Source organism: Engystomops pustulosus, chromosome 3 (genome assembly GCF_040894005.1).
Source record: "Engystomops pustulosus chromosome 3, aEngPut4.maternal, whole genome shotgun sequence".
Taxonomy (NCBI): Eukaryota; Metazoa; Chordata; class Amphibia; order Anura; family Leptodactylidae; genus Engystomops; species Engystomops pustulosus.
The window spans coordinates 18,689,391-18,716,301 of NC_092413.1; the positions used below are offsets into that span (position 1 = coordinate 18,689,391).

At 43.3% G+C, this 26,911-nt stretch overlaps 1 protein-coding gene across 8 annotated transcripts in view; it reads right to left on the reverse strand.

Moving 5' to 3' along the window:
* HHAT (hedgehog acyltransferase) overlaps positions 1 to 26,911 on the reverse strand; it is a 169,252-nt gene that overhangs the window by 96,443 nt on the left and 45,898 nt on the right. For all 8 annotated transcript variants that reach the window (XR_011854021.1, XM_072140204.1, XM_072140205.1 and 5 more), the window contains exon 8: positions 24,569 to 24,719. Coding sequence is in view for 7 of the 8 variants with exons in the window: in XM_072140204.1 (XP_071996305.1) it covers positions 24,569 to 24,719 (151 nt within the window). In the remaining variant the exon portion in view is untranslated. The remainder of the gene's footprint in view (positions 1 to 24,568; positions 24,720 to 26,911) is intronic.

Below are 26,911 nucleotides of genomic sequence, written 5' to 3' on the forward strand. Positions count from 1 at the left end.
AAAACTCCTTTAAGTATTACAAAGCCTTCACCTTTCCACCCAGAGTGACCCGACATATTCAACTATGCCAAGGACAATTTCTGCTTCCAGCATATCTCTTGGGCATTCCATAGAGAATATGGTTCACGCATGTGTCCTGATGGTTTCTCAAAAGGGCAGCATCTCCTGGTCCACCACATCATGAAGGTGCTATATTAGGTTGAATCCTGGGGATTGTGTAGTCACGGAAGGACACGTGTTCCGTGTTGATGGAAGTATCTCAATTGACCCAGTGACTTGGTGCACTATGCACTATACTTGTACATGTAACCAGAAGACGATGGATAATGGTGGTGAATAAATAATCCACATGTGGGTATTAAGCGACATCAACTACTAGACCACCAGACCCTTGTGCTCTTAAACGTTGTAGTCGTCAGACTGACTCTTAAGAGACCAGTTGACCCAGAATTACCAGGAGTTTCCTCTTGTCTTTGTGAAAGTTGTTTGTCTGCTCTTTCTAAGACCCTTGCTTGTATACCTGTATCCGAAACGGTTCCACCGTTCCTTGCTGTTGTCTTAATTACCATTTACACTAGAACTTGCACTGCCCAGTCTTCACCTTGTTTTCTGGCAACATCCCTATTGTACATTGTGGTGCCTCGCACTAGTGTCTCTTAACAGATGTTGGTCAGCCACTACTACTGAGGTAGTGACCTGGTGTTGCCCTGCAGCATTGTCCGGATCTATATACAGGGGTTAAAGGGTAAAAAATTACCCTTTGTCTAGAAAATACCCTTAAGAGTTGCCCCAAGTCAAATGAGTTTGGTGCCATATACTCCATTAGATTCTCCATTCCGGCCTATATATCAGCAGTGGATGGCAACTATAGTAGACACCCCCTTTAAACTGGAAATCACTCAAAGGAAATAAAATTGAACACTTTTAGTCTAATACCACTTAACTGAACAGCTTTAGCAGAGCAAATATTTAAGAGGAAGACTGATGACAGAATATGCAGATATTGTATGGTCAGCACGGGACGGCCGAGCGCTATCCACAGAGCATTAATAAAACATGGCTGTGAATAATTCAGGATCAAGATGTATCAGGGCAGATATATTTTAATTCTAAATTATTAAGGGTTATTATTTATTCACAAGTATTTTTGCAGTGGAGTTTTTCGCTGGCAGTCTGTCGAGACTTTGTGGCAATTACTTTTGGACGAAATTGGATGAGACTTTGCGTAAAAGTCAGATCTCAACAGGAGAAAAGTAGAACTGCAAAGAGTTTGACAGATCTAAACAAGGGGCCCATTATCTGGTAGGTAGGTCTACATCTCAGGAAGGAGTTAAATGAGGCCACCTATTTCCTCTTGAATATTATTTCAGGTCATGGTGACTCTTCAACCCAATCTATTACTAATGTATTCCCCAGAACCGCAGATTGAGGTTGGTGGCCCATAATTGTTCTGTGGTGGTCCTTTTCTTAAGGCACAACTTTTGGTTTCTCACTTATCTTCCTTACTGGATGTGTTTAGGTTTGACCCACTCTTCTGTTTGCCATTCGGCACCATGTTCTGCTCCTGTTGGCTTGCCCATAGTTGTATTCTGAACATGTCCATGGTCTGTAGCCATAACCAGAAGACCATCATACTATGGGAATTCAGACTTTGAGGACCATTACATGGGAATTCATCCAGTCCAAGAGGATTTTCACTAAAATACCAATCAACCAAATTTTTTTAGGCTCGTAGCTTTACATTACTATGGCCATAGGGTTGATTTTTTAGCTTATCTACCTTGAAATCTACCCTTTCTCCATGCTAGACACTGAAGAGGGGTCTATGGGCAGTCGTAAAGTCAGCCACGATGTCGAGAGTAAACCAGCAGCATTCTTAATGCAGATCTGGGTGTGACTAGAGTCTAACATGATGATATGCAAATTGGGCTGCAATCCAGGTCTTCCAAGTAACAGAAGGTAAATGAGTCTTTTGTTGGGATGTCAGGTTTCCGGCTTGCTATCGTTGTGCCATCTCGCCGAGGTTAGTTTCTGCTCGGGCCGGCATTTCCCCCAGTCAGATACATTACATCTTACAATGTGATTTATTTCTGCATACACAAACGATGTCACATAATAAATGGAGATACAAGTATATCTGTCAGCCGGAGTGCTGACTGTACAGCGGCCGGAGGTTGGGGATTTACTCATTGCTTTATAGTCGAGGTAGATTTGCAGTTTTATTGGTGCCATGGAGACAGACAATACCTGCTGATTTTAATTGGAAAAAAAAAGAAAATAAGTTACAGGGAAACGAGTTTTCGGTGATAATGACAATTTTGCACTTCTTTATCTCTTTCTGAAAAAATAAATAAATAAATAAATGACAAAGCCAAGAACTTATCTTGGATTCTGAATGTGAACTTCACCATGAAGTCATGGCCAAGCTACACGGTCCCCCGGACTGGGAGAAGACTGCAGCGATATCAATGTCTCCTATACGGCGACCATAGACATTATATGGAGAGGGTTGTCTGGCTTGGGACCTGTCACCTGCTCCATCAACTCTATGCACCCTTTAATACAATGGTCTCCAACCTTATTGTATTCGGGGACCGGCTGTGCCCAAAATATTTTCCAGGGACCGGAATCATGGTCCCGGGGAAAAAAAATGTGCCGGGAAGAAGCGTCGGAGGGGAGTACACAGTTTTTCATTTTAAGTACTTTGGCTGCAGCCCGGAACCAGATGCTCCACAGCCCGGTCTTGGGCCGTGGCCCGGTGGTTGGGCACTACCGTTTAATACACTCTGTTCCCCAGACTCTGCCGCAGATGGAATTTTTTTCTAGCCCCCATCATTCCGGAGCAATCCATGCACTAACTGTACTCACTACACTGTCAGGTGGGAAGTGCTAAAGCCCAGGACTGCCCACCTGACAGTATAATTAGCATATTGGATAGTAAAACTAATAGGGCTGATTGTTTGGGAATTGTGGGGGCCACATGAAAAAATCCAACTTTGTTGGAAATGGTAGACCGACGTGTAATAAAGGATGTGACATTTGGAGTTGGTGGAGGTGGTGAAGAAAGTGGGTCTGGAAGGAGATGGGTATCACGAAATGTGAAGGGCTGATGGGGAGTTTAAACTCCTACATTCAGATAGTGATGCTCAATTTTTTAGGAGATGAGAATATACCCATTTAATCTGTGGCAAAGTCAAACCCAATAAATTAATATAAATTTAGTATCCGGCAATAGTAAATAGTTACATCACTTTTAATTGGCTGTCAGCGATTCTTCCAAGGCTATCAAAGTTAATTTGGTAATTTAGGAAGTGTGAAGCCGATGAAATGTAAAACTGCAGCAAACAAGTCAATTAAGTAGATTTACGGCCAAGACCGGTCATGTTTCTTTTATGACTGATGAATACATAACTCCTGGTGACATGACCATGAGGTCCATGTAGTATACATTGCTGGTAAATTCTGATCTCTGAATTTTAATCTGGGAAGAAGCTGAAAATATTGAGATACAATCCTAAAATCTACCTCAACATCAACTCTAGGACAACCTAGTTCCACCTCTAGGATTGTCACCTATCGGGACAATGACAGGGCCAGCAGAGGAGACTTATAGCCCCAAGCCCTCTCATCTTTATCTGTAACCAACATAGACTCGAAAGTTCATGCTCAACTACCTAGTCTGAGGTTAGATGTGGGGCCACCTCACCAACTGGAGTCAAGAAAACCCTATTCCAATAGTTAGAAGTTCAGGAGGTCTTCATTTGCCGAAAATGTAGTGACCCTTTGGGTGCCTTTCTTTTTGTCTTTATTTAAAAGCTTTTTCCAGTAATGACATTCCTCAGCTACGGACAGAAGATAAGTATCGAAATGCTGATGTAATCCATCCCAAAATTTTGGACCAAGTGCAAAGTGTAATGTACATTGCAGCCCTGTCCTAACGAAATGCACTTAATGGGGCACATTTACTTACCCGGTCCATTCGCGATCCCACGGTGCGTTCTCCGACGTTAATTCGGAGCTTGCCGGGATTCACTAAGGTTGTGCACCCGATATCCACTAGGTGTCGCTGCTGCGCTGAAGTCCGCCGGAGTTCACCTTCTTCGTCCCGGTGTATGTGAGTGCTATTCTTGCGAAACAAAATTTTTTAAAAATTCTGTGGTTTTTCCGAATCCATTGAGTTTCTCCACTGCCGATTTCTGTCGCGTCAAAGCCAATCGCATGCGCCAAAATCCCGGGGCAATTCTGCGCAAATCAGAAATATTTGGGAAACCCGGCGTAAATGCGCGATTTGAACCCTTAGTAAATGAGCCCCAATGTGCATTAACCCCACCCATGAATACATATCTGAATTAACTCTGCCCATGAGGATCATTAATAGAGGGAATGTTAAGTTGCTGCTGTGTAACACTGAGGGATATTTGCTATGTATGGAAAAATGTTGAATGGCCTGTGGTGCCATTTTAGGAGTTTTTTTTATTAGGGTTTTGATGGTACACTCTACAATCATCCTAGACATAGGACATCCTTAATAAAAATTGTTTTATTTGTTTTATGCATTGTGAACCAAAGATACCTTGAGACTGCTGTTGCTAGAATGAAGCAGAAACATATCTTGTTTAATCCTTGAAACGAGTGGTTTTGCTAAAAAAAAAATTCAGGACCTTGGGAAAGCTGGGTGCAGACTGGCTTCCATACATAAAAGAGCTCCCCGAATTGTCCATACAGGACTAAGCTGGATGAATCATACACAGGAGCTGGGGGATGGTGCAGCGATTGATTACTTCTGCCTGTCAGGGACAACACAGTGATGAAGAATTCTTGGCTTATGCTAGGCAGGACAAGGCTGGAGCAGTGCATAATTAGGGTAAGAGGAGAAGCACCGGGGCGGCCACAGGAGCAACAGTGCCTCATTATCATAATTTTATAATAGTTTTTTCAGCAAAGCCACCCAGTTCAGGAATTAAACAAGATATGTTTCTGCAGCAATGTAGCTACAGCATTCTCAAGGTATTTTTGGTTCATAATGCATAAAAGCAAATGGTTGATTTCCTTTAAGAGATTTGAAAGACCATTGAATCACGAAATCCATGTAAAAAAAAAAAATTCTACCCTATAAGGTTCCTTCAGGGTCTTGGTCCTTATACACATTATTATCATTGACAATTGTGCAATTGTGAAAATACTAAACATTCAGTGACCCTTTAAATCTCTTTAAAGTGCTGACGTTAGTAATTAGACGGACAAACATGAAGGACAGATATAACTCATGTGAAGGAGCTAATAGTGATCAATCACACTGATCTATTGGGCACTTAATGTCAAAATTGATTGGCAGGAATTAATTTTACCCCATAAAGCAAAGAACTTGTATTGATTATATAAAAAGCGGTGCCCCATTCTCATATACAATGATCATTTACTTTAGGATTTTCTCTCTTTTCTTCCTCTTATATTTGCGCCTGTAACATTTTGTACACGTTTGATCTTCTTACTGTTTCAGGTATAGGAAAAACTTTTCTACTTTTTTACTTAATAGGACAAACTTTAGAAGGGAAAGCAGAAGAGTTTGTGGTGTTTTTGGGACTTTTTTGTGAAAAAAATTGCACAAAAGTCACAGATTCAGCTGCCTTATATAACAACCTCTAAGATAAATCAAACAAGTCCAAAACCTGGAAAAAAACAAACAAAAAAAAAAAAAGATACACAAATATCCTGACTAAAGATAAATGACCCCCATGAGTTAATAGTGGCGGTCCCATAATCAGAATCCTCACTTACTTTGGCGCACAGTTACAAAGAGCATCTTTTGCTCTAGAGACCACCCACTAATTTAAATGGACAGTGCGTAATGCTTAAAGGGAACCCGTCATCGGTAATTGGCCTAAAAAACCACTACCGGAATATTTTCAAGATGCGTAACGCCTTCTAGTTTTTATTTCCTTCATGGTCCAGTGTGGTGGCATCATCCAGAAAATCAACTTCAAAATGAGCTGTAAATTGGTTGTATAAAGTCACGGAGGCGGAGAGTGTAACACTGAAGTCAAGGTGGGGAGCTCTGAAGGCCGCCTCCTCTGTGATTGACATCATGCATCAGACTTCAGGAGATCTGGTTATTGATGTATCAATTACAGTGAAGCTGGAATTCTGAGACAGAGAGAACTTGACTTCAGTGATAAAATCTCCACCTCCTTGACTTTATACAACTAATTTACATCTCACTTCAAAGTAGATTTTCCGGATGATGCCACCACACTGGGTCAAGAAACACTATCTGAAAGGTGTTCAGCTGCTGCACAACATACGGATAGTGGTTTATAGGGTCGATTTCTGCTGACAGGTTCCCTTTAAAGGAGTTTTCCAGCAAAGCAAAGGACAGTGACCATATCACAGAAACTTAGTGCTTTACTTTTGCTGCAAATTGGTATACAGGCAGTCCCCGGGTTACATACAAGATAGGGACTGTAGGCTTGTTCTTAAGTTGAATTTGTATGTAAGTCGAAACTGTATATTTTATCATTGTAGTTCCCGACAATTTTTTTTTTTGCCCCAGTGACAATTGGAGTTTCAAATTTTTTTGCTGTAATAGGACCAAGAATTATCAATAAAGCTTCATTGCAGACAATTTTAAGCTGATTATTGCAATCTGGGACTATTTTAAAGCATCCAGAGAGCTTCACCAGAGGTCACAATGGGCAGAGGGGTCCGTCTGTAACTATGGGTTGTCTGTAAGTCGGGTGTCCTTAAGTAGGGGACCGCCTGTATAACCCCCTCTAGTCCTCAAATATGTTGATTTTTTATATAAAGGTACAATTGCATTTCGTTCATTTTATACAAATCTTTCCATTTTCAGTTTCCACTAAAATGATGCTAACGAACGTGGAACAAAAAACAATAATAACTATCAAAAGTCTATTAAATCAATGGACATTTGAACAGTTCAAATGTATCATATGTCAGATACCTGTCCAGCAAACTGCACAACCACTACCAGACTTGGCGCAAGCTACTAGACTGGGTAATCGGTGGTGAACTCGCCCTGCAACGTCCCTGCACACTAGAGACCTGACTAAAGTAGATAAGTCAAAAGCTGCTAAGGGCGAACCATATATCAGGAGGTCAGAGACAGACCAGTGTTCACAAATGGACACATAGAGACAAACAAAAGATACAAACAAGCAGAATCAGACTGAACTGGGTCAAAACCAAGATGGCGCTGAGGGCACGGAATCCAATCACTAGAAAGAGAGGTCGAGTAAACGTAGCAGAGATCAGATACACAGAATAGCAAGTAATCACACGAGATATCAGGTAAGAGGAGATTAGTAAAATCACCAAGGTATTATGGAACCGGACAGATATGTAAAGGAGTTCCTGGGCACCGCCTCCAACTGACTGGATCGGCTGTCCATCACTCTAGTAACCCTTGCTGGACAGGGCTGGGTTGCTGGGGAACCAAGTATGGCTCAGAGAATCCCAACTCAGCAGAATCCTTAGCCACTGTTCACCCACACAAAACACCGAATCGACACCTAACAAGCCTCCTTCCGCAGACAGAAGACGATGCTGGCTCGGATGTTACACAGTATATACAAGATTTGTCCAAAAACATTCAAATCTGATTTGGTGCAGTAAAAATCACCAAAATGACAAATTCATTAGATTCACTAATGTCTAATAATAATCCCCAAAACATCTAATATGGTCTGATGTTTGCAATACAGAATTAAAAGAATCTGTGGAATAGCCGTGCTCAGGCGCTGGTCACAGCAGGGACAGCAGAGAGCTTCAAGAAAGGACTAGATGCCTTTTTACACCTAAATAACATTGGCGGTTATGTGGTATGTTTCCCCTAAATCCCTTCCTGATCCAATCCCTTCCCTTCCTTGGTTGAACTTGATGGACATGCGTCTTTTTTCAACTGTATAAATTATGATACTATGAATCTGGAATTTCATAAAACCAGTAGTAATGGATTAAGGGATGATCCAACGTATCTGATGCCAGATATTAGGATTCTAGGTTTTTTAACAGCTTTCCATGTATTGACAAATTTTGGATAATCTGGAACCTGCCAGTCCCCTTCATGACATGTTAAAGGGATATTACTTATCATTATCACATTTGTCTCTATAGGATGTTTGGAGGATTTTGCTGACATATAATCATCGCTTTGTCTTGCTGCAATTTTAATCAGAATTTAGCAAAACTACATTTAGGTGAGGAATGACGAGCATCTATTAGTCATGTATCGGGGAAAATAATTACAGATAGAAAGATTAAAATCCTGTCCTCGTCCCCTCCAGAGTTTAATGCCAATTTCCTTGCTGTGAATCATCACAATTCTATCACCCACTGGAGATTACAATCTGATGTGGAAATTGATGACCTTGATAAATGACACATTGTGGGAAATTAAAGGGAACCTTTCCATTATTACACACTGGACAGAAAAACAGACTCAACTTTTTTTTTTAACCCCCTCCTTAAAGGGATCATTTCACCAACTACAAATTTTTGCATCATTTCTAAAACTCTGCTCCATCGATTCCACACGATCCCTATATAGCGCCGTTTTTTAGGCAAATATTTCCCACTTTTTCCAGGAATCTCCCGGATATTTGGTGCCTATTGAATCAGTACAACACATACAATATAGTGAAAATCTAGGTAATCCATGATGAATGACAGGCTGCTGTGCGCCTCATGTAACCTGTGACCAGCATGTATGAGCTCTACACATGGTGAGGACTCTATACTTAGCTAATCAGAATGTATTATACTGCTCCATGCATGTGGGGCCATGTGCACACTGCTCTATGGTTATAGAAAAAGCTCTACATGAGCTGCTATACACAGAAAAGAAGATTCTGCTTAGTTTTTCAGTGCTCAATCCCCAAGCAGCTCCCCTACAGGCCAAAAGAGGAATTACATGGTGCCTATTGAAATACTAATACTGCAAAACGGAAAAGTAATATGCACACAGTGATGTCACAGTACAGGGATAATACACACAGTGATGTCACAGAAAATGGATAATACACACAGTGATGTCACAGTACAGGGATAATACACACAGTGATGTCACAGTACAGGGATAATACACACAGTGATGTCACAGTACAGGGATAATACACACAGTGATGTCACAGTACAGGGATAATACACACAGTGATGTCACAGAAAATGGATAATACACACAGTGATGTCACAGTACAGGGATAATACACACAGTGATGTCACAGTACAGAGATAATACAGTGATGTCACAGTACAGGGATAATACACACAGTGATGTCACAGTACAGAGATAATACACACAGTGATGTCACAGTACAGGGATAATACAGTTTTGTCACAGTACAGGGATAATACACACAGTGACGTCACAGTATAGAGATAATACACACACTGATGTCACAGTACAGGAATAATACACACAGTGATGTCACAGTACAGGGATAATACACACAGTGATGTCACAGTACAGGGACACAGTGATGTCACAGTACAGGAATAATACACACAGTGATGTCACAGTACAGGGATAATACACACAGTGATGTCACAGTACAGGGATAATACACACAGTGATGTCACAGTACAGGGATAATACACACAGTGATGTCACAGTACAGGGATAATACACACAGCGATGTCACAGTACAGGGATAATACAGTTTTGTCACAGTACAGGGATAATACACACAGTGACGTCACAGTATAGAGATAATACACACACTGATGTCACAGTACAGGAATAATACACACAGTGATGTCACAGTACAGGGATAATACACACAGTGATGTCACAGTACAGGGACACAGTGATGTCACAGTACAGGGATAATACACACAGTGATGTCACAGTACAGGGATAATACACACAGTGATGTCACAGTACAGGGATAATACACACAGTGATGTCACAGTACAGGGATAATACACACAGCGATGTCACAATACAGGGATAATACACACAGTGATGTCACAGTACAGGGATAATACACACAGTGATGTCACAGTACAGGGATAATACACACAGTGATGTCACAGTACAGGGATAATACACACAGTGATGTCACAGTACAGGATAATACACACAGTGATGTCACAGTACAGGGATAATACACACAGTGATGTCACAGTACAGGGGTAATACACACAGTGATGTCACAGTACAGAGATAATACACACAGTGATGTCACAGTACAGGGATAATACACACAGTGATGTCACAGTACAGGATAATACACACAGTGATATCACAGTACAGGGATAATGCACACAGTGATGTCACAGTACAGGGATAATACACACAGTGATGTCACAGTACAGGATAATACACACAGTGATATCACAGTACAGGGATAATGCACACAGTGATGTCACAGTACAGGGATAATACACACAGTGATGTCACAGTACAGGGATAATACACACAGTGATATCACAGGACAGAGATAATACACACAGTGATGTCACAGTACAGGGATAATACACACAGTGATGTCACAGTACAGGGATAATACACACAGTGATGTCACAGTACAGGGGATAATACACACAGTAATGTCACAGTACAGGGATAATACACACAGTGATGTCACAGTACAGGATAATACACACAGTGATGTCACAGTACAGGGATAATACACACAGTGATGTCACAGTACAGGGATAATACACACAGGAATGTCACAGTACAGGGATAATACACACAGTGATGTCACAGTACAGGGGATAATACACACAGTAATGTCACAGTACAGAGATAATACACACAGTAATGTCACAGTACAGGGATAATACACACAGTAATGTCACAGTACAGGGATAATACACACAGTGATGTCACAGTACAGGAATAATACACACAGTGATGTCACAGTACAGGGATAATACACACAGTTTATGTATTCAGTAGGAATCGAAGTGCATCGGTCTACTGTATGTATAACAGTCATATTTCATTTCCCCTTATATAGTCCATTAAAATCAATGAAAAGTTTACATTACCAGACTCTCACTTAGAGGGATCTTCCAACCTGAACAACCCCTTTAAAAAAATCGCCCCTGATCAGATGCAATGGCAGTGCACAGAAAAATTGCCAGACATCATCACGCAAAAGAAACCCGTCAGTGGCACACCATGCAGACAGTCTTAGGTATTGGCTAATGATTCATATTATGGGATTGTATCTTCTTCGTGTGCACTGTGGTTGTGTCCTCACACTGCTGTGTTCTTTGCCCTCTGCATTAAACCTCCCCAGCTCAGTTATAAGTAAAAAATTAAGCAGGCTTCAGGTTGAATACCACAGCGGCCAGTCAGAGTGGACAGGAGGGGGGACTGAGCTCTATACTGAGAGTACAGAGCACAGCAGTGTGAGGACACTTGGAGAAGCAACAATCCTGGAATATCACATTCTGACTACTTAGGGTGGCATGGTGGCTGAGTGGGTAGCACTGCAAACATCTGCAAAGAGTTTGTATGTTCTCTCCGTATTTGCGTGGATTTCCTCTGGGTCCTCCAGTTTCCTCCCACACTCCAAAACATACTGGTAGGTTGATTAGATTGTGAGCCCCAAGAGGAAATTTGACAAGCTCTGTGCAGCGCTGCGTAATCTGTGTGCGCTATATAAATAAAGGATTGTTATTACTAAAAACATACACAAAGGTGATATCTCTCCAGGGGAAATACCTGGCTGCAATTTTGCATGGTCCCACCTGCTGACAGTTTCCCTTTAAGTAATTAGGAAATATACAAATATTTTACCATGTGGGTCAGGTATTTTGTCACCAATAGCACAAGCTGCACATCCCTGGTATACACTGTAATCAGAAGTGCTGTGTCTTGCCGATCCCGGGGGAGATGCTTGGACTGACAGTCGGATGGAGCCCTCTGGGATCCACTACTTTGCATTGCGTGTTTAGTGACAATGACGCCCGGGTCTGGCTGAGCTGTCCATTGTCCCTTGACAGTTGTGTCAGACGTTCAGCATCAAAACAAAAGTCCGAGAAGTAAAACCTTGTCCAAAAGTTTACCAATAGGCAACGCAGGGAAGACAGGCGAGGTATACAGATATAAACTTCCGACCTATGAGAGCAGAATTCCGAAAATTATTCAGTTCATTGTACAGGCAGTCCCCGGGTTACGTACAAGATAGGTTCTATAGGTTTGTTCTTAAGTCGAGTTTGTATGTAAGTCGGAACTGTATACTTTATTATTGTAACCCCAGTCAAATTTTTTTTGGTCTCTGTGACAATTGGATTTTAAAAATGTTGGGTTGTCATAAGAACCAGAATTAACAATAAATCTTAATTGAAGACACCTTTGATCACTGTTACAGCTGTTTATTGTATCCTAGGACTAAAGTACAGCAAATTACCAAAATCCAGAGGTCCGTTTGTAACTAGGGGTCGTATGTAAGTCAGGTGTTCTTAAGTAGGGGACCGCCTGTATTTTTATTCTTTTGGCTGTTTTATATGATAAAATATTACAAATATCTGGTGAATTATTTTTTTTTAAGTGTTAAATCTGGGAACAGTACATGGACCGGCTCCCCTAAAGTAGGTGGGCTTCACCTTACAGGTAGACCACCATGTAATCAGGCAATCCGGTAAGGCGATTCATTGGCCAAGAAATTCCGGCAGGGCACAGTGCCAAAGACTTAAGTATCATAGCAATGCGAAAACCAGGAGCCGGATCGGAGTAAGGATGCCTTCTTCCAGATTTCTGGAATACCTTGTTAATTAAAGAAGACCTGTCACCTAAATTTTCGGCACTAGGAGATGTTACTAAAGTAAGCAGCTCCTAGTGCTTGAACAAACGCCGCAGTGTTGATAGCGTTACCGGAACGCTATCTAACACTGTGGCCGGTACAGTGTAATCATCGGACCGCTCGCAAAGCTGTCCGATGTATTCATTAGGGGTGGTCCGAGGTGCTGCCTCTTCCTCGGACCGCCCCGCTCGCTCCATAGGCCGGCAGTGACTGCCGCGAGCTAGGCGGCAGTCACCGCCCCTAGCCACGCCCCAACTCCGCCCTCTCATAAATGCATACTTTGCAAGCTGTCCGACAATTACACTGTACCCCGCCCCCTCATGAATACATCCTTCAGCTTTGCGAGCTGTCCGACAATTACACTGTACCCCGCCGCAGTGTTAGATAGCGTTATCGGAGGTTTACGGTAACCCTATCCTTCTAACATTGCGGCGTTTGATCAAGCACTAGGAACTGCTTACTTTAGTGCCGATAAATTGAGTGACAGGTCCTCTTTAAGTTTGTGATGTGACATTTACCAGAAAAGCCAGATCGGGAAGGGGATGAGAGCTTAATAAACGATGAAAGAAGCATTTTTCGATGACAATATACATAATAAAGTTTTTCTGCTTTGTATTTGTTTTGTACTTCCATTTATGCAAAGCTTATATAGTAATATGCTTTCTGTTGTCACTAGGGGGAGCTAAGGAGCTTACAGTATACAGTGTTATTATTGGGTCTAATGTAAAAACAGTATGCAGCGAGCTCCTCAGCTCCCTCTACTGGTGGTTGTAGGTACCCAACTTACTTTCTATATACACCGGGTTAGATTTAGGCATATTAGGAAGTTAAGTAGACAGAACTTTCAATGCATTTAGATAAAAACGAAAAACAAAATGGTGTTCAGGGTAGATATTTACTTTGAGGCAACAATTTAATTAAGTTCCCTGTGACTTTCTCTCCTTCTACGTCTAGACCTCTCTCTTTTAGGATAAGCTTCCATCCTTTCTGTTACTCAATTGTTTTTTCAACGTATGACAAAGCTCAAATAAGAGACCAAAGCCCCCCCGAGGTAGAGGTGATTCATGAGTGGAAATCGAGAAGAGAAGGCCATCATAATTCAGGAGGCGCGGGGGGCTGAAGATGTGCAGGTATTTCACGATAATTGAAATTGACCCATCATTCTCTTCTTGCCGTAGGGGATTTCTATGACTTCCATGGATCTTCAAGCAAGAAGTCAAATCAGATAAACATGATATTATTCCACCATAGAGAACTATTACTCTCCCCTGCATAGAAATTAATAAGAGGAATCCTGGCCGAAGACTGGATTAGGCCTTAATATGCATAGAAGGAGAGCGGTAAACACGTACATAATAACAGCAGCGCATAAGAATGAAGCCCCTGAGGCCTTCTTAAGCCTAACAGGAACAGAACACTCATGCACAACAATGGACGCCCGCATGTGTGCTCAGGGGAAGATTATTGATTTACAAGTGCTGTGTATTGTATTTTAGACCTAATTCTAAAAGTGGACATGCAAAATGTAACGCAATGCTTAAAGGCAACCTCCGTTCTAAAATAAAAATTGAGGAACAGCTGTCAAGAAAAGGAAGAGGTACAGAATCTGCGTTAACCCAAAATCCCAGTAGCTGCCTATTTGTCAGGCCCTGACCTAACTTACAGGTGGCAACTGGTCGACATTCCCTACTCTGTGTATGTGCTCAGAACAGATAAGAAGAAAACAGAGAGACACAAGTGTAGTCAGGATAATCAAGTAAAAACCAAGAGGGCGGCAAGGTACAGAATTGTGAGGAAAACAATAGACAAGAACATAAAGGGTCAGAGTACAGAGTAATAGCACAAAAGAGAAAATAAGGGGTGAAATAAGGTGTGGGTACATATATAGGTCCTGGATGCTGTCCGAGCCGCTGATTGGTTCGGCTGTCTATCACTCAGACCACAACTGACACACACAGACATTCAGCTCCAAGCTTCAGTATGCTTTTATCACAGCAGAGAAAAAGAGCTGGGTGAAGCAAACAAAAAGCGGTGTAAGCAGTCAGGGTCGGCTCCAGGTATCAGTAGGCCCCTGGGTGGCAGAGCATAAGTGGATCATATTGCAGTGAATTCACGTGGCAGCATTAAAAATTCTGAAACTAAAACAGTCCCATGTTCCCTAAAATATTTGCTAGTCTATCATCCCAAACCGCCCCATTATAGTTATTTTATATACAGCCCCCTCATAATTTAATTATATACAGCCCCATCATAGGTTGTATTATATACACCCCTTTGTGGTTATATTATACACGGCCCCCTTCACCTCCTATGGATTCATTATATACAGTGCCCCTCACTACTCACAAGACAGTGAAAGTCTACTGGGGAATGAGATTCAGTTATGTGGGCCCCCCAGCAATTCTGGGCCCTGACACTTGCCCCGGCATGCCAGGCGCTGGTGCCGGCCCTGTAAACGGTAAAAGTCCTGACGACAGCTTTGACGATGAGAATGCCAGGTATGCATACATTATATTGGCTATGGAGAGTCCAATTATTTCTTATAGTGTGATTGTCCCGCAATGTGTGAGCATATAAAGTTATAACAAGTATCATTCAATTGAATGTGAGTTAAGGAGGTGATGTGGCATGGGAAGCAGAGGTAGTGCTCCCTGTATTCTTGTGGTCACTTCAACTAGTTGGTTCCGAAGATTCTAGATTTTGGTCCCACACCTCAGATATAAGACCAAAGACAGGCCAGTTAAGTAGTCCTAAAAAATCCCTTTAACAACCTCACTTTCTGCAGCCACCACTAGGGAGAGGACAGGAGATGAGATCTACCAGATCCCAAATCACCTTACAAGCAATTATTTGGGACCTGTTTTCCTAAATATACCTATATACCACCAGAGGCCAGCATGGACAGAGGGAGCCATGCTGAGGTGGAGGTAAGAACAGAGGTAAGTATAGGTTCTCCTGTTTTTTTGTCCTGTTAAACCCCTTTAATCATTAAACAACCCCTTTAAAGGATAGCGCTCTAATATTCAGACAGTATCCCGGTATGGGAAATAAAAGTTTCAGATGTGACAAGTATTCCGCATAGAGACAACCAGATCTCAGTCTCATCTGCCGGATTGTGAAGACCAAATAGTTTTGACAGCAGAATCTTTATCAGCACATTTCCACTGACATTTCACATTACCTTATACACATCCCGCTCCTGGAAGGTAATGAGACCTGATCTACCAGAAGAAAAAGCCAAATGACTTAATTGATTCTTGTAGACAGGCCCCAGGGTCTTAGCCAAGGGGTCAATCGATTGTCTGATCCGTAGTAACCAGTAAGGACACTGGTCACACTTATCTCTATGGTCGGACCTTAGGTGTGATGCCCAGGACCACATACACACTGGACTACTGATTTGATTAAGTATGTTGAAAGGACGGGCAGAGTTTTATTCTATAACTTACATGGAGGGGGCAGTAAGTTGTCTGTTCCAGTAGCGAGTTACCCGTCCGGGCTCAAATCTTTTGATGACATTCAGTTTTTGCTTAAGTTACCACTGGACAGAACCACCGGCCTCATTAGGGACCTGCATACAAATGACACCTGGAGAGGGATGAGCGGAACCAAACCACAATTTTTGGGTTCAGCCTCGGTTGGTAGCAGCAATATTCAACACACTCGCGATCAGTACCAGCAGCGTCGGTGCAGGCGCTGGCGGCCGGGACACAGGCCAGCATCGATCATGGTTGTTAGCAATCAGTTCGACCCAATGGTCGAACCTCATTGAGTCCACTAATTTAGGAAAATACTTTGAGACTAGTGATTGGTTGCAGCCTTGGTCCGAGCACAGAACTTCGTCGGAGTTTCTGATGTTTTCGGGTTTTGCACGGCTGTGACAGGTATTTAACAGGGATCTGTGCTGGGATTGTGCCACACGCAAATGGATTTTGGCGCAGCGGCGCTGCTTTCATGCGACACGTATTGGGAGGCGGGCTGTTGGACAATCCGACTGATTGGGACTGAGTGCAGGATTTAACTTTCAAATTGTGTCGCAAGACAATGCACTTACATGCACCAGGAAGAAGAAGGTGAACTCCGGCGGACCTGAGCGGGGAAGAGACGCATGCAGGATTTCGGGCGCACGATCTACGTGAATAGCGCCAGAATGCATTATCGTAGGACAATGCACTTTCGAGGAACTTTGTTTTTAAAGAGTTTTTGCCCTGTATACTATAAATACGTATCACTTATCCAGAAAACTCTGGCCTATTGTCCCATTCATCGTCATCCGTTCAAATGAATAGAGTGGCAGTGAGCATGTGCGACCACTGCATCCTAATGGGGACAAGAGGGAATCGGAGCCCCACTAATCCTGGGGATAAGAATCCAGAGAAATGCCCTCCAATCAAAGACATAGATACAACATATCCCATTACATCACAGTTACTCGGCTATGTACACATATAGAGAGATAAATACATCCTCGCCATAGTGCAGCGTAGAGGAGAGGCAGGATCGGAGAGATCTTCTCTCTAAATACACAGTCGACTGATAAAATATTTAACACTTGCACAGCTTTGAACATTTATCAGCTGTGTGTATATTATTAAAGCGCTTGTCAAAGCTCCGCGCTACATCAATTTTATATTAAACCCACGTATCAGACACAGCCTCCTATACACAGAGATATATCAGTCCAAGGGTGCTGTGATTACTACAGACTCATCATCCAGAAATATGGGAGTCTATGAAAGGGAATACCCCCACCCTTCACTATTATTCTTAGGTTCCAAATGATGTGCCGTATAATTATTAGTATATCTGTATTAGAGGAAGAGCTTTGGTTTTCAGGAACAGGGCCTTTAATCTTCTGAATACTGTATACAGTACAGCGGCTGACGTCATGGTCTATGCGGTCCGGCCAGAGCATCGCCAGAGAAAAAAGAAGACCGGCGTGGAGAGGGGGGTGTTGGAAAGTTGAGTGCAGTGTTTGTTTTTTTTCTTATAGGCTGGGCATACCTCAGACAGTGTGCTGGAAGGCTATATACTCGGGACAGGGGCTGCAGGCTATATACTGGGGCTGAATGGCTATATACTGGGGGCAGGGCTGCAGGCTATATACTGGGGCTCAATGGGTATATACTGGTGGCACAGGCTGCAGGCTATATACTGGGGCTGAATGGCTATACAGCGGGGCAAGGGCTGCAGTCCATATACCGGGGCTGAATGGCTATATACTGGGGGTATGGGGCTGCAGGCCATATACTGGGGCTGAATGGCTATATACTGGGGGTAGAGGCTGCAGGCCATATACTGGGGCTAAATGACTATATACTGGGGGGCTGCGGCTATATACTGGGGGCAAGGGCCGCAGGCTATATACTGGGACTGAATGGCTATATAGTGGGGTCAGGGGCTGCAGGCTATATACTGGGGATGAATGGCTATATACTGGGGCTGAATGGGTATATACTGGTGGCAGGGGCTGCAGGCTATATACTGGGGCTGAATGGGTATATACTGGTGGCAGGGGATGGAGGCTATATACTAAAGCTGAATGGCTATATAGCGGGGCAAGGGCTGCAGGCCATATACTGGGGCTGAATGGCTATATATTGGGGGCAGGGGCTGCAGGCCATATACTGGGGCTGAATGGCTATATACTGGGGGCAGGGGCTGCAGGCTATATACTGGGGCTGAATGGCTATATAGCGGGGCAAGGGCTGCAGGCCATATACTGGGGTTGAATGTTTATATACTGGGGGTAGGGGCTGCAGGCCATATACTGGGGCTGAATGGCTATATACTGGGGGTAGGGGCTGCAGGCCATATACTGGGGCTGAATGGCTATATACTGGGGGTAGGGGCTGCAGGCCATATACTGGTGCTGAATGGCTATATAATGGGGGTAGGGGCTGCAGGCCATATACTGGGGCTAAATGACTATATACTGGGGGGCTGCAGTTATATACTGGGGGCAAGGGCCGCAGGCTATATACTGGGACTGAATGGCTATATAGTGGGGTCAGGGGCTGCAGGCTATATACTGGGGATGAATGGCTATATACTGGGGGCAGGGGCTGGAGGCTATATACTGAGGCTGAATGGCTATATAGCGGGGGCTAGGATTGCAGGTAATATACTGGGGCTGAATGGCTATATACTGGTGGCAGGGGCTGCAGGCAATATACTAGGGCTGAATGGGTATATACTGGTGGCAGGGGCTGCAGGCTATATACTGAGGCTGAATGGCTATATAGTGGGGTCAGGGGCTGCAGGTCAAATACTGGGGCTGAATGGCTATATACTGGGGGCAGGGGCTGCAGGCCATATACTAGGGCTAAAAGGCTATATAGCGGTGGCAAGGGCTGCAGACCATATACTGGGGCTGAATGGCTTTATACTGGGGTCAGGGGCTGCAGGCTGTATACTGGGGCTGAATTGCTATATACAGTGGGCAGGCGCTGCTGGCTATGTACTTGGGCAAGGGATAGCTGGCTTTATACTGGGGGCAGGAACTAGCTGGCTGTATACTGGGAGCAGAGGCTTGCAGGCTATATACTGGGGGACAGGGGGCTTGCTCGCTATATACTGGGGGCAGGGGTGGCTGGCTATATACTGGGGGACAGGGGGCTAGCTGGCTATATACTGGGGGACAGGGGGCTAGCTGGCTATATACTGGCTGGAGCCTGTGACCAATGCATTTCCCACCCTCGGCTTAAACTGAAGTCAAAAGGTTTTCCCAGTTTTTTTTGTTAAAATTAGGTACCACGGCTTATACTCGGGTCGGCTTATATTCGAGTAGACACAAAAACTTATTACTGGTCAGCCTTTTCTCCAGCACCCCAGGAAAATATGGGGGATTAGGCGTGAAACACCTGCATAACGCTAAAAAAATCGACTTTTTCAAAAATGCTCGGGAAGCCCTAGTCCGTGTTAAGCAGCCTGCTCGCACCTGAGAGCCGGGGTCATTACCACCTCTCTGGCAGGGGGATGGAAGTAGGTGGATATGACAGTACACAGTAGGTGTGCATAATTAGGAACTGAAGGAGCCCTGGGCTGCCTGTGTGCCGTCCACAGGAGTGCCCGCCGCTGATTCACATACTTTAACAAGTTAATTTTTTTTTTTAGCGTTATACAGGTGTTTCAGGTCTAATAAATATATGTTTCAGAGTGCAGGAGAAAAGGCCGACCAGTAAGTGTATTTCATTTAATTTATGACTACCCAAGTGGTAGATTTCCATTTAAAGGGGGTTTCGGTAGACTAAAATATTGATAAAACATTAGATATGTAATTGGAGGGGAACCTAAACCTGACTTCCACTAAAAACCTGGACAGTGACGTGAAGTACTGAGGGATTCTTGGTCACATTGATCCATTTATTGACCCAGCAGATTAGGTGAAAGGTGACCGGTATTAATCCTAAACCTATCTATAAAACCCATCTCATCGGTCGTAATGGCTAGCAAGCACAAATATTAGTGAGAGATGTTAAAAAAAGATATATAATAGATGTGAGTCCCTTCTCAAGAACAGGGGGGCCTTTATGCCACAGTGGGACTGTTGGACCCCTTGAGTAAGTTGGGGGTCCCATAGTAAGGACCTGCTTACTGTTCTGTGGATATGTCAAAAATTCCTGGAATGAGAATTCTGTTTAAAGGTGTTGTCCAATGTTTGGGTATAACAGTCTGACCACCGATGGCCTGACCACTGGGACCACAACATGACAAAGGAGGACCCATTCTCCCTAATTCAAGCATGGATCCTGCTGCTCCATTCAATATCTAGGATTTGGAGTAACGGATCCAAATGTTCTTGTGATTGGAAGAGGCCCAGGTCATTGCACCCCAACATCTTCTTCTGAGTGGAATCCCTGACATTCAGGTGTTGATACTTGTTGGCAAACCGGGAAGAGGACAAAACTTCAGATTTGGGCACAGATTTTATGTCAGGAAAATCCGTAGCAAAAGTCCTTCTCCTCTTGATACCAATGGGACCTTCTTCCATGGGTGGCCTTGGTCAATGGCGGCAAACGAGAATGAAACACAGACACATTTCGTTATAAGACAATATACAAATTGGAAAGCCTGGTATCTTGGTACGGAATTTGTCAAGTTCCATTCCGTGAAATGATAGTATTCTAATTCTGCCAGCTTCCATGTTTCTTCATGGACCTCCTCGACTGAAGAACGACTATGATAAGTGATCCCACATCATTCAAGTGAAGATCTGTGACGCTGACAGGAACTGACGCACATCCCCTACGTTGCAGCGTTTAACATGGAACGATTAGTGAGTGTAATACGTATCCTTTTACCCCCTGAACTTCCCTGCAGATACGCTGTGCTCCGCGTCATTACGGGGCTTTCATTCTCGCCGTCTCTGCCGTCTTTGTGTGGGAGTAGACGCTTAGTAGAGTCAGTCCCGTGAAAATTTTTCGATTCCTATCTAGCACAGCTGGAGAAAGCCACTTGCAATTTAGAGGCTTTTAGAAAGTTTGGTCCTTCTAAACAAATGGCGCATTCACCTCGTGTTTGCTGAGGCATTCATAACGCCTATTCATAAAATAGCAGTGTGGGCAGAGAATCAAAACCGGATGAATAGCACATCCTAGCGAGGAAGGGGAGGCCAAGGAGAGACGCTCTAGATAATTGTCTCAAAATAAGGGGTTACACGTATGTAGTGACGAGTTCTGATGACAGAAGTTTTTTGTGTGTATTTTCTATTCTTGACTCCAATTAAAGGGGAATTCCGGGACTGCATCCCTCATGATCAGCTCAAGTGGTTGGGACTGGGACTGGGCCTGGTTCTGCAGGCAGGTAAACAGGACTAAGGGGCGGCCACTGGCAAACATGGAGTAATCAATAAAGAAAATAAGAGCTTAGCCACATTCATCAAATATTGATTGATTATCGGCACCATTATCAGATGAATAGGTATTTATGGTGGCAGGATTCTTCAAGGACACTAAACCTAACCGGCAAGCTCAGAGTCTCTATAAACAATGAAGGAAATAGTTTAGTATAGCCACACAAGCCAAAAAGATTTCCTATTGGCCCCATTATCTTTAAATTTAAAGGGTTTAGCTACATATACTAAACTTTAAAAGGGTTAATATAAGAACCTTTGAGGGTCACCCATACTATACAAACCCAGTTAAATTTAACCTTGGACATCAGGACTCAGGACTTCCTGTGACATCCTGTGTCCTGCTGGCTTCCGGTGGATGGAGAAGGCTGTGCAGTCATTACTGTCTGCATGCCCCCTCCGTCATAACTACTCCCATATCAGTGGTACGTGTGGATGTCCTTGGCTTGCCCCTCCAACCACTGATATGGCCTCCTCCATCCCCCAGAAACTGGCAGGACGTAGGACGTCACAGGAAGGACAATTGACTTGCGGCTACCAGTGGCGAACTTCAAACTTTATCAGGGTAAATATAAGAACCTATTAGGGTCACCCATGTGATATTAACTAACCCCGTTAAAGATACCCTTCAACAGTAAGACTCAGGACGTCCTGTAATGTCCTGTGTCCTGCTTGCTTCCGGCCGATGGAGGAGGCGGTGCAGTCATTACTATCTGCACGCCCTCTCTGTCATAACCACTCCCATATCACTGGTTAGTGCGGATGGCCTTGGAATTTCCCTGCTACCCCTAATATGGGAGTGGTTATGATAGTAGGGTAATGACCTCATGGCCTCCTCCATTTACCCGAAGCTGGCACAACACGGACATCATAAGAAGGACACAAAACTTGTGGCTCCCATCCACGAACGCCAAACTCTATCAGGGCAAGTATAATATGAGTGACCTTATCAGGGCATTATACTTACCCTGTTAAATTTCGGTATACTTGGCCAAACCCTTTAGAGAAGTTTCTACAAAATAGAGTAAATCCAGGGGTCCAGGTGCAAAATCAGGAACTAAAACATCTGTAACGTCCACATGACATCATTTTTAGGCCCCAAATTCTTTACTGTTTAAATTCCTTTTATATTTTTCTCAGATCCAAAGCTCCAAAATCCCCTGCATTGAAGCAGTATTAAGTGATCCACCATTAGGGAGAGCTTAGGAGCTCATTGCATACGGTAAGTGGCAGCTCCGGCCTTCCAGAAGGATATCACTTAATTCTATATCAATGCCGGGGATTTGGGGCTCTGTGTTGGGAAAAAAAAATTAAGATTTGCCTCCTTTTATATATGCGGAATCTTTTTGGTAAATACTACAATTTCAAAGCTACTGAATTAACATGTAATGAAGCAAATCTCGCTATTACCTCCCCCCCCCCCCCGGTGACGGCTAGCCGCGGCATCTGTATTCTGTATATAGGATGGTGTATATTATGTATGCAGATAGTGCCGTGTACAGGATTACTATGCAGGATCATGATATCCCATGGAAGACAACAAAGTATGAGAACATACACCAGACGTTATCTGTCAGCCTCTTTACCAACAAGGCACGAGCCTCCGACCTGAACATCACCCCTCGCCTCCCTATAGGAAGCGCGCCATGGTGCGCCATGTACTTAATTGGAAGCCTGTGATTGGAAGCCCCAATGTCAATGAAGGTCAGACGGCAACAAGCGTCACCGTCTACTACAACAAAGCAGCAGGAGAGTCTGTAGACTAATGAGTTCCCATAATCAAAGTGACTTTCACTCCTAATATATAGGGAATCAGCATGTAAAGATCCAGCGCGCGGAATCGGGAGTCATATTCGGGCTTGTATATCCTTGTATGTTCATAAAATCCCTTTAAAAGTTATGGAATCATCTTTCTAGAGTTCCCTCTTTTATGTGGAATCTCACCCATTTATCTTTAAGAAATGGCCCCCAAGATCATATGCAAATTAGCTGGAGTCACTTTTTGCTTGACATGAGTGACAGGGTGGACGGAGAGGGGCACTTCAGGCACCCATATCTTAGACTGCAAGGTACATAGTAATTTGCTTCTGGTGTCATTTTAAAGATGAGAATCTCTTCTTTAAAGACCTATCTGTGTTCAAAACATACCGTAGTTGGGAATAGGAAACTGATAATGAGCAAATTAAGATTAATGGGGATTTATCAGACATGTCTGAGAGGAAAACTGTTCTAAATGCTCAGAGATCAGCTTTTATTTTATAAACTGCTGTGATAAAATGAAAACTGAGCTCTGATTGGACGCCATGGACAACTAGAAGAGTTTTTTCTCTTCGAATAAATCTCCCCCTATGTCTAAACAGTTTTTATCTTCAGGAACTCAGATGAGATTCTCAGCTTTAAAATGGCACCAAAAGCACAGTACCAGGTGCAATGGAACCAAAGATAGAAGAGTCTAAAAAGACAGCCCCCCTTCAGCCTCTCAGTGTGACTCATCTCTGGCAATAACTGACTCCTCTCATGTGCATTTAACTTTGGAGGAGATTATTTATAGGTAAACGGGCAAGTTTTAACAAAAAAGAAGGAATTCTAGAAAGGACATTTCATCCCCTCCCTGAAGTGGCTGGTAGTGTAGTGTAGTGTGCGGTAAAAGCTTGCAATACTGTCCCTTTTAGCAAATTTCTTAAAGGGAATCAGTCAAGATACTTCGCCTACAAGGCCAATACCTCCCTTTAAATAATTAGACAGAAATGAATGTATAATAGTTTCCGGTTCTGTAACAATGCATCAGCTTCTGACTATAGGAAGTTCTGTGTCAGCACCAATTGCTCCCATAATGGCAATAAGACTGTAAGCTCAGCAGACAAGGGAATTGTTCCATTTATAAATGTCTATAAATTCTCTGTTATATTGAACAATAATGTAATAATACACTGACCTCCAAATCCCGGAAAAGCTGTAAATTGTGCTGACACAGCGCGGTAATGCCGGAGCGTCCACTCCATCCAGACGTACAATAAGCGCTGGAAATCCGTACAGAACCAAGTATTTCACATAGAAGAAGAGAGACAGCGCCAAGGCGAGACCACCTGGAAGACAGATAACATATTATAATAATAATAATTCCTATTGCACCCAGATTACGCAGCACTGCACAGTGCTTTGCCAAACTTACCAGTATGTTTTGGAGTGTGGGAGGAAACCGGGGGACCCGGAGGCAACCCACGCAAACACAGAGAGAACATATTGGGGCACATTTACTTAGCCGGTCCAGTCACGATCCCGCGGTGCGTTGTCCCTTAGTAAATGAGCCCCATTATGCTTATATAACAGTATAGGGGGTGTGCGGTACATATACATTTTTGCTTTAAAAGGCGAGTATCTGTTTAATAGAAGCTCTGTCGTGTGTGGTAGAGTGAAGCAGAAGATAATATACATAGTATTATAGCAGTATAAGAATATTATACCTATATAATGGTATAGGGGGGTGTATGGTAAATCTCATTGGACTCACTAATGAATCTTCACGCTCCATGTCTCATACACATGCACGCTCAGCCTGCATTGAAGATGATACTGTACCTGCTTATCAGACCTGGTACAAAATTTTTCTCATGTTACTAGAGGAAAATTATGAGTATGAATTCATACAAAAGCACCACATGGCAGTACTAAAGTACCTCAATACAGAACTGTAGGAAGTACATGCAAGCTCTGTCATGTGCCGGAGGCTTAAGCAGAAGATACGTTATACACATAGCAACATAGTATACAATGCACCCAACAACATAATGATGTCCTGGTCTCCCCCTAGTGGTGGCAGCAGATAGCCAGAATCTTTATCATTGAACATCTTGGGGCAGATTTACTTACTCGGTCCTGTCGCGATCCCGTGGTGCGTTGTCCAACGAGGATTCGGGTGTGCCGTGATTCACTAAGATCGTGCGCCCGAGTTCCTGCATCCGTCGCTTCCCCGCTGAGGTCCGCCGGTGTTCACCTGCTTCTTCCTGGTGCATGTGAGTTCTTGATCTTGCTACACAATTCCTTTTTTTAAATTCCGTGGTTTGTCCGAATCCGTCGGGTTGTCCGACGTCCACGCCCCCTGATTTCTGTCACATGCAAGCCGGCGCCGATGCGCCACAATCCGATCGTATGCGCCAAAACCCCGGGGCAATTCAGGGCAAAAACGGAAATAACCGCGAAACCCGACAAAAGTGCGGCGTTCGGACCCTTAGTAAATGTGCCCCATCGTCTATGCAGGAGATCTGGAGCGGTGGTTGTAACAAATGTAAATCTACAGAAATAGATTAAAATTCATGGATTTATTCCAATTGATTTATACAATTTACAACAATTTCAAATGACCTAGAAGCTATTGTATCCCAAAAAAATTGAGACATTCAAAGGAGACTATAAAATGTATCTATGTATATATCCACTCTTCATCACTTGTAACAAAGGTCTTGGTTCTGAAAAGATTCCAGATTTCTGTAAATCTCACCTGAAAGTAGGCATGCCGCCTTATAGTACTTCCTTATACACTTATCCCTTACTCGGTTTAGGGTTCAGCGTCTATTCAGAGGGATCCAATTCATGGGACACCCAGAAATCACATGGACTGTGAGTATTCCAACTATATGGAGCACAGATACTCCACTCATTTCTATGGAGTAATGGGGAAAAACTTTCCCAGAAATCCAATAGAATAGCCATAACTGTAATATCCATCTTAGACTCTTCTTCTGTCTGCAGAATGCGACTAAGGATGCGCTAAAATTCTCTGTTTTTGATTGATTTTATCATAGTGTGAACTGTGCTTTACGTTGCTGACTGTATTGATACTAATTGCTCCAAACCCAGTTCCACGGCAGATTCTCTCTGGTCCAGCAGCAGTTATCCTTCGGGGATGGACAGGCCTCTGCTTCAGTCATCTAGGACTCAGGCTCTCTGGCCACCTATACTGTATAGATCCAGTTCACCCATTGTTGTCTGCTGGTTATATTTTCTGGCTAGCTCCATGTTATCTTCTATTGCGATTCTTCTGTATTTCTGGTTATCTGATCTTGGCTTACATAGTTTGACTATCCTTTTGTATTATGATTTTGTGCCGTATTGCTATCTCTGCTGTGACTTCTCTTTCGTGTTATTTCTTTGAAAATCTTGTTTTGTGTCCTCACTTTGGCATAGGAAGGGAATATCGACCAGTTACTGGCCTCTAGTTAGAGAGGAACCAGTAAGAATGCAGGTGACATTTTGGGAAGGAGCTCAGTTCAGGGTTCAC